The 8,694-nt window shown below is 41.0% G+C and overlaps 1 protein-coding gene across 2 annotated transcripts in view; it reads right to left on the bottom strand.

The window, feature by feature from the left end:
• Nucleotides 1-2,000: 2,000 nt before the first annotated feature.
• emp2 (epithelial membrane protein 2) overlaps nt 2,001-8,694 on the bottom strand; it is an 18,975-nt gene continuing 12,281 nt past the window's right edge. For both annotated transcript variants that reach the window (XM_080446905.1, XM_080446906.1), the window contains exons 2-5: nt 6,033-6,323; nt 5,759-5,867; nt 3,886-4,026; nt 2,001-3,727 (exon numbers count right to left, since the gene is read on the bottom strand). In XM_080446905.1, coding sequence (XP_080303031.1) covers nt 3,558-3,727; nt 3,886-4,026; nt 5,759-5,867; nt 6,033-6,110 — 498 coding nt within the window. In that variant the 5' untranslated portion in view covers nt 6,111-6,323 and the 3' untranslated portion in view covers nt 2,001-3,557. The remainder of the gene's footprint in view (nt 3,728-3,885; nt 4,027-5,758; nt 5,868-6,032; nt 6,324-8,694) is intronic.

Genomic DNA, 8,694 nt, shown 5'->3' with positions numbered 1-8,694 from the left:
CCCTTCTCCACCCTCGAAGGAGGGGAAGAGGGCCACCAGGTGGAGCAAAGCCCCACGCTCTTTCTTGGCAGCGGCCGAGAAGAGCCCCCAGTTGGATGTTGCTAAAAAAGCAGTTCCACTGGTGGCTGGTGGTGCCAGCAAAGTGACGCTGGCGAACGAACTGACATTTGCACTGCCACCCTCAGAGTAAGGGGGCAGTGCAGATGGAAAGGTCCATGAGAAAGCGGCATGGCAGCTGTGACTGGCTAGACAAGGGTTTAGGCCTTTGCAATAGGCTTGACTAACAGGTCTATCCAGTTATTAGCTGTGGACAGTGGTACGCAGTGCGGACAATAAGCGAAAAAGATGCCAACGTGGTGTCTAAAAAATCGAAATGTCTTATTTGAGCGACTGTTTACTTAGGAATTTCGAGAGATATTGTGTAAATGAATGTATCATTTGTAGTGTTTACGATATTACCAGAAGAAATAACTTGCATAATGAAATGTATTAATTTACTGCCGACAATATGCCACTAAGTCAAAATGCAACAATAATTTGGAGGTTCTTCCATAACAACAAAATTATTCAGTACTGATGTGGACTCATGATCTGAGCAATCAGGCCTTTTTGAATTGATTATTTGTTGATTGTATAAAAAGCATTTTGGGATGTGGGCTAGCGGTTTAAATGCAGAGTGAAGTTTCTTAAAGGTAAGATTGTAGATCAGCCATTTTAAAATCTTTTAAAACCTTTACCCAAGTTACTATGTCAATTGCCATGGCAACATGCCCTAAATAGGACATTGACTTACTAGGGAAAAAAGTGGGAGAAGAAAAGTTTTCCAAACAATTTGAATTCCTAAAAAAGTTTAAAGATTACAAATTGAGAAAGTTAAGTTGAACTGTAAATTATTCCAAAATATGGGATTGAAGCCACTTAAAGACAATGAGTGAAAATTGTGTTGAGAATGTAACCTGTATGAGTGTGGGATCAGAGCAGTTTACAGAGATGAAATCGAACTTTTCCGCCATACTTTCGCCAAATACTGACCTAAGCCATGATTTAAGAAGCCAAAAAAGCTCACAGTGAATGGTGGTAGTAGAGGTTGGTTGTGAGAGAACTGAACAGGGTTCAGTTATCACAGGTGGCAGGTGTGGAATAATCCATGATTATGAAAGATAACTGTGTATTATTATTGGTGCAACAGCAATGTGCTTTTATTGTCCTGCAGGAATTAGCAAACATGTACTGTTTGAGTTGAGCCTAGTGGTACAGAGTGGGCAGAGGCAGGCTCCCTGCTGTGCTCCTGAGCTTCAAAGACTTCTTGCATACCAGAGACAATAGGCCTTTGTGTGGAAGATAGGGAACAGGTCTCGCTATCAGGTGGTGGGTTTCTAAACAAAAGAGATAGCAACTCCGAGCGGGGGAGCTCTGAAGAGAGTGTGACAGGAAGCGGCAGGCAATCGCAAGGCTTTGTGGGTAAACAGAACTTCCGGTTGCTTGAACCTCCCTGAAGGAGGGCACTGTGTGAGAAGTTTATAAAGGAGCCTGTCTAGGAACAAACTTCAGATTCGATAAGTAACTGGCCATGGGTTGTCCCTCGAATATGGGTTCTTGAGTGACCCATTGATCATCTGGAAGAGAGTGGAAAGTCAATAGTAAGTAAAGCATTGTAAATGATTGTATGTTTGATGTGTTCATAATGGGATGAAGTCATATCTTAATACTGTGAATGTTCTGTGCTTGTTTTCTCTTACCAGGTTTTATTACCTAACTATTTACCTAAATGTATTGTATGTGTGATTAGTAAAATAAACCACCTTAAAAGACATTTGGTTTGAGTAATGCCTTAGACTCTCCTCCTCTCTCTGCCCTTTCATTTGGGCTTAGTAACCGTTGTTTAACTCTGCACAAAGCAGAAAACTAGGTTGGCTATAAAAGTGAACAATATTGGTGAAATTCGAGTCCAAAATATATTTTCACAAATGTCTTATTTGCGTATGTTTAAAAGAATGCATGTGAATATTTTACGTGTGTTTTGACTCAGATTTGACCTTCTTATGGCACACAAAAACAACACTGACTCGTGGATCGTTTTTGTATTCTTTAGTTGGCCATGAGATCAGATCTTTCCCATCAAGGGTACAACATCAGATTTTCTGTCACGGTGTAAATGCAGCTGCAATGTGGATTCATAAATTGGATGGAAGTGGCAGCACACAGATGTTAGTTCTATCAGACATACATGAACATAGAGTACTGTCATGGGTGTGGTTATTGTTGGTGTTGTCCAAATGAAACAGCAGCCTGGCCACAGAGAGAAACACTATACGCAGTCACAAAGAGGTTCTGATGACACTTTCAGAGCTAAGGATGTGTCACTTCAGTACTTCACACACAACGCCTTAAAGACTCTTATAGTGGTTTCAAACAATAAATAACTTTCATTGTTTTTCAGTGAAGCCTTGAACACGATAAAATAAAAAAATCACGTCTCTTCTTTTTATTCTGATTTCAAGTTCTATTTCTTCTTCTTTTAAATCCCAAACGTCACAGCACACCACAGAGTCATTGTCACCATTAAAACACAAGAGTCAGCAACATGATAAAAGCAAACAAACAAAAAGTGTTAAAATCCTACATATTATAATCACTACTACAACTTCATTACACTTCCTTTATTCTACGTGGTTAACATAAGAGTACCTTTTTTTTTTTTTTTTTAATTTTTCCAGCAATATGTTTTCTTTTTGTTGCCATTTACTTGAACTATACATACAAAGTGAATATGTACAAAATAAATTCCTTTGTCTTTAGCTTCACTTAAAACAAAAAAAAAGAAAACAGAATGGACCCAATGGAAAGTCCTGGGATGGATCCCAATAAGGCAAGTCTCCTTCCTTGCCTCCTTTAACTCTTTCCGTTCATTGGCACTGATTAAGAACCGGTTCCTTCCTATAAGTGAGATGCAAGGAAGCAGGAGACAAGGAGAGGAGAATAATCCGTTTGTTGGAACGAAGCTCACGTCCTGTGCTGAGAGGAAGAGGAGGAGAGAGGAGCAGGTGTCAGATGAAGATGGTTGGAGGTACGATGGCTGGGGACTGATGTGTATGTGTGTGTGTGTGTTGTGTTGTGTGTGTGTGTGTGTGTGTGTGTGTCATTCGGTTTTGAACCTGAGTTTAGGAGCTAATAGATCAACCTTCTGCATACACAGCCAATTCCTCTCTGTTAGTTTTATTGTGAGAGTAAAAATGTAATGGATCCATAATGGTCCATTTTGTAGATTTGTGAAATTTGTAGTTAATAGAGGAATAATGTGCACAGGCTTCATGAACTTACAAAAATCCACATAAATGTTGGATCAGTTCATGAACCTGGTGGTTTGTGCTATTTGGAAATATTGACACTAGGTGGCAGCATCGGACTGAGATGAAATCCTGTGTGTGAGTGTGAGAGAGAGGGAGAGAGATAGAGATGAAGAGTCCAGGCGTGCGTACGTTTGTGATGAACACCGGACCTGTACATCAAACACATTTAGAGCAAGCCCCGCCCACCACAGCCCCAACATCCTGTGTCTATTTACGCTTCCTGAGCACCAGGTACATGAGGCCGCTGATCAGAGTCATGGGGAAGCTGACCCACGCCAGGATGTAGGAGGCACCGTAGGAGCCCTTCTTAATACTGTCCACGTGAAAGCTGTCCCTCTCCGCCGTGTAGATGGACGCCGCGATCATCACACACAAAGCTGGGAGGAGAGGAGAGGTAAAAACATATATAAGAGGGATGATTGTAATTGGGTCATGTGAGATAAAACACCTTGAACAAACAGAGAATGTGGAATGATTCTCTTGTTTGAGTGTTGATGCAGCTGTGCGTGTGTGTGTGTGTGCGCGCATTACATACAGGCCAGTATCTGGATGATAGCAGTGAAGACAAATCTCTCTCCTTGTTTCAATCTGAAGAGCTGGAGAATGAACACAAAGAAGCCGACACAACACAGGATGGTGGCGAGGATCATGGTGGCCTGGACCGCCTGGAGGTAGGCTGGAAACACAAACACACACAGTAACATACATAGTCAATCTTACTTATAAACGTATTGACTCTACCTTGTGTACAATATTCAGTCGCATTAGAGCTACCAAGTCTGACAGACTGACAAACAGTAAAGTACTGTACTGTAGGCCTACTGACTGGAACTAATCTCTGGGACCCCAATCTGCACTGTAAAATAGACACGTAAGGGTCCATTTGGACCCATGGTGGTCCCCGGACATGATGTTGAGAAACGGTACACTAAGTCACAGCTATCCAGGAGGTGTATTTGATTTATTTGATTTGCACAACAGTTACTTAAACATAGGCATACATAATAGCTCTTTCCATGGGAAAGTTTATAGTATTAGTTGTTGTGCCGGTGAGGTAAGAAACCCTGGGGGGCTTATGTGAGTACCTCACCGTTTACATTACATATATTAATTAATTTATTATTAAAAACAAAAACAAAAAAATAATGAACAGAGAAAGAAAAAAAAAAACATCTGTGAACTAAACATAAGATAAAGGAAAAATAAATTACAGACTGGGTAGAAGAGACAAAAACAAAACGGAAATAAAATGATTGGGACAAGGCAAAAACATGATACTACAGTATAGCCATGTAAAAATAGCAAAGATAAGATATTTCGAAGGTCCATACTTGACACCAATTATGGTTGCCTACCATCTAGTGTATTCAATTTACTTAACAGACTTCTCTTGTAGGTAGGAAGGGAGGATGTGGTTGCCACTAGGTGGAAGTGGGCATTCCATAGCACAACACCTCTATATTTTGTGGCGAACTGCCCCCTGTTGGTGGTACTTAGTGGGACATGTAATTGATTCGCTTGCCTGGTTGGGTAGGAATGAATGCTAAAAACTGGTATTTTGTTTTGTAGGTGAATATACATGTTTGAAGTATATTTATATTAAAAATAGTAAGTAAATTGAGTTTAGAAAAAGAGGTGAGGACGGATCCCGGGGACTAGAATTTGTAGCTATCCTGACAGACTTTTTTTCTAGCATATATAGTTTATGGAGAGAAGTTTGGTAGGTGCTAGCCCATACAATGTTACAGTAGGTTAGGTAGGGATATACTAGGCTGTAGTATAGGGTTATTAAACAGGCTCTACTTAGAAATGGACTGATTTTCCTGATAATCCCCACTGATTTTGAGACTTTCTTTGTTACCTGGTTGATGTGATCCTTCCAACAGTATTTCTCATCCACCATTATTCCTAGGAAAGGGGTGGAGGCTACTCTGCTTATTTCAACACCTTCAATATTGAGTTTCGCTTCCTCAGGGTTGTATTTTTTCTTTCCAGAAAATATTATAAATTTAGTTTTTTTTATATCTAGTGAGAGCTTATTTAGTTGGAACCATTTAGAGAGGATAAGTAGACCTTGGTTTGCTTCCCTGATGAGGGTATTGAAATTCTTATGTAGAGGTGTAGAGGTAAAGCACCCCCCCTTCCACCTCAGAGGAAAAGAAAACAGCAATGTATTTGTCACATAGACACTCTTTCACTAAAACACACAGAACTGTATATACAGGCACCCATACCTTGAGAGAATATGTAGAATAATTCCCATGCTTTATCCCCTCCTTTCTCTCGCTGTGCGCTACTGTGTGTGTGTGTGTGTGTGTGTGTGTGTGTGTGTGTGTGTGTGTGTGTGTGTGTGTGTGTGTGTGTGTGTGTGTGTGTGTGTGTGTGTGTGCTTGATTTGTGCATGTTACCTGCATCAGCTGTGTGGCTCTTCTCCACAGGGTAGCACGTGGCATTGCAGGAGTACCACAGGTCAGAATAGATCACATCGAATCCAGGTGGTGACACCACCCACCACGCCTACAACACAGACAGACAGACATAGATGGGGAACAGAAAGAAAATCATCAAAACATCTCAATAATTGTATTAAAACATTTATCTAAAAACTATTCAAAAAGAGCTTTACATTCAGAGAAACCCTTCATGTCCACCACGATAGGCTGTATTCGTACATGTACTCACATTGTATATGGTGGCAACGAAGAGCAGGACAGCTGAGGCCACATGGAAGAGGATGATGAAGGCTAAGACGATCAACATGGCTGTCCTTCTGAGTTAGACTGAATGTTTCACTGGTACTTGTGCACTGCTTCCTGAGCAACCGGGTCTCTCTGCAGGCTGCTTAATTGGCTGTGTGTCTGTCTGGCTGGCTGAGTGTCTGACCCGTCGTGCGGCTGAGTGTCTTGTTGTTGGATGACTGGTTGAGAGGCGGGCAGGGTGGATGGTCAACAGGATGGTTGCTGGCTGAGGATGCTGGAAGACAGATTGTTACGTGTTAGTACTGTGTGATTGTGTGTGTGGGTTTGTGTCAGTGTATGTATGGGATTGTGTGTGAGTATGAGTGTTCACTTCCAGGTGCTGACCATCACCTGATTGCTGACTGCCAATCACCACTGCTTCCATTGATTGGGTGGAGAAGACTATTTAAAATCTGTGAACACCTGTGGTGTCTGGTAGCATTTGCAGTTATGCTGTCCACCTACATGGACTCTGCTGTGTTCTTTGTATTAGTTAGTATGTTTTGAGTCCTCAAGTAATTGAATGTGAAAGCACTGGGCCATGGAAGCCAGCTTTTATAAATCCTGTTTTGTTAGATTACAGTAGAGAATATGTATGCTTTGTGTTTGTTAGGTTAGTGGTCAAATCAAGGTTAGATTTTGGATGACTATATTTATCTCTGAGTTGCTCCATGTGTCATATATGATTTTGTTAAAGTGTCTTTAATTCATTAACCCATTTTATGTTGCATCCCTTTTTCCCCTAGATGGGGACGTAACACAGATGTTTGGCACAACATCCAAAAAAGACAGTGCTTTAGTATCACTGACGTAAAACAAATGCACACCATGAATGTGTCACAGAAAATGTCCCCGACTGAAGAAAAAGAAAAAAACGTCATGATCATGAGTGTTTGCTGCAGTGCTGCAGCACAATTGTCCCAACCCACAAAATTAAGCAGAGTTAAACCTTCAGTAAGAGCTATCATCGTATAGCATTGTGTTTGTATTGTGTGATTTCATAAGCAAATTTATAAATGCACAATCAAAAAAAGCCAAGTTCCTACGGTGAAACCAGTTGAGAACCACTGAAATAAAGGGAGTGTGTGTTTCTCTTTCCCATCTCAATCCAGACTGGGGGAGTTCAAACCCATGGAGGAGGGGCAATGCTATATGGGCATTTCAAACGGAATTCCCAGACCCATCCACTACAATGCTTACATCTGCAACCAATTACCAAAATATTTCAAAACAAAAGAAAACTGGCAGGATAATGATAAAGTCAGGGAAATATTTACATTATGATACCGCCTCGAATTACACAAAATACTGCTTACATGTTAATGTGAGTGTGTATCTAGCCGTGTGTGTGTGTGTGTGTGTGTGTGTGTGTGTGTGTTGTATACACAAGTTCAGTTTATGTGGGAGTGGAATACTTACAGGAATTGGAGGGTGAGAGTTAATGACAGAAGGAGTTGATTATTTACATGTCTTAGGAAGAACACAGAAGCTCTGCCACGCTGTCATTTCATGACACAATGATGTTGGTTGGGTAGAAACTTTACAACTTACAACACTGTATCTTCATCATTGGTTCCGAAACATTTTAGGTGGAGACCCAAAAGAGAAATTAGTCTAGTAAAAACTAAATTCTGTACAGCGTGTATTTTCACTATACTTCTTTAAAGGTTTTTAAATATATGGAATTTCTTAGATATTCTATCCATGAAGCGTTTGTTTCCACTTCTAGGGCATATGGAAAAATAAAAGTGTGATCCTTCACTTGCCGTTATGTTTTAAGAGGATAACGCACCAGGGGAGTCAGAGCGCGGTGGTTAAAAGTTTATTTAATGTTTGAACATTTATGAAATATTTTTTCTTTTTTTAAATCTTAAATGTAGGGAACGAAAAATATATATATTTACTCGCGACCCATACAAATGTATCCACGACCGATACAAATGGGTCCTGACCCATTGTTTGTGGGTACTGTATTGGTGCCAATTGGTGACCATGCCCTACTAGTGCCAAGTGATATGACCGAATTCTGCAAAAACATTACATTTCAAGGTGTTTACAGTGTAATTTAAAGGGCTACCTCCCAATATGACACTACTGAATATTTCATATGACGACATACAATTATTTCCTGGTCACATCTAAATTTATGGGAACAAATACTGTCTACTTTAGAATCTAAAGGCTTTAATAGCTGAGTAGGCAAAGATACACAGTAAAAAGCATGAGTGGAGGAACACACACACGTACGTACGCACGCACACATGCAGGCTTGCACACACACACACACACACACACACACACACACACACACACACACACACACACACACACACACACACACACACACACACAGCCAGACAGCAAAGGAATTAGGCCTCTCCGCCAAAACGGAGTCGCAGTAAAAACAGCCTCGCCCCACCGACAGGAAGCAACACTCTCCAAACTGTGTGTGTGTGTGTGTGTGTGTGTGTGTGTGTGTGTGTGTGTGTGTGTGTGTGTGTGTGTGTGTGTGTGTGTGTGTGTGTGTGTGTGTGTAACATTTGGCTGTGGGGTGTGCCAAGGGATAGGCCAGCCCCTGTCTGGAGTGGGGGATGGGGAGGAGGGAA

This window comes from Gymnoscopelus braueri, assembly GCF_963280865.1.
Source record: "Gymnoscopelus braueri genome assembly, chromosome: 13".
Lineage (NCBI taxonomy): Eukaryota > Metazoa > Chordata > Actinopteri > Myctophiformes > Myctophidae > Gymnoscopelus > Gymnoscopelus braueri.
This window is presented reverse-complemented; position numbering and strand designations above follow the sequence as displayed.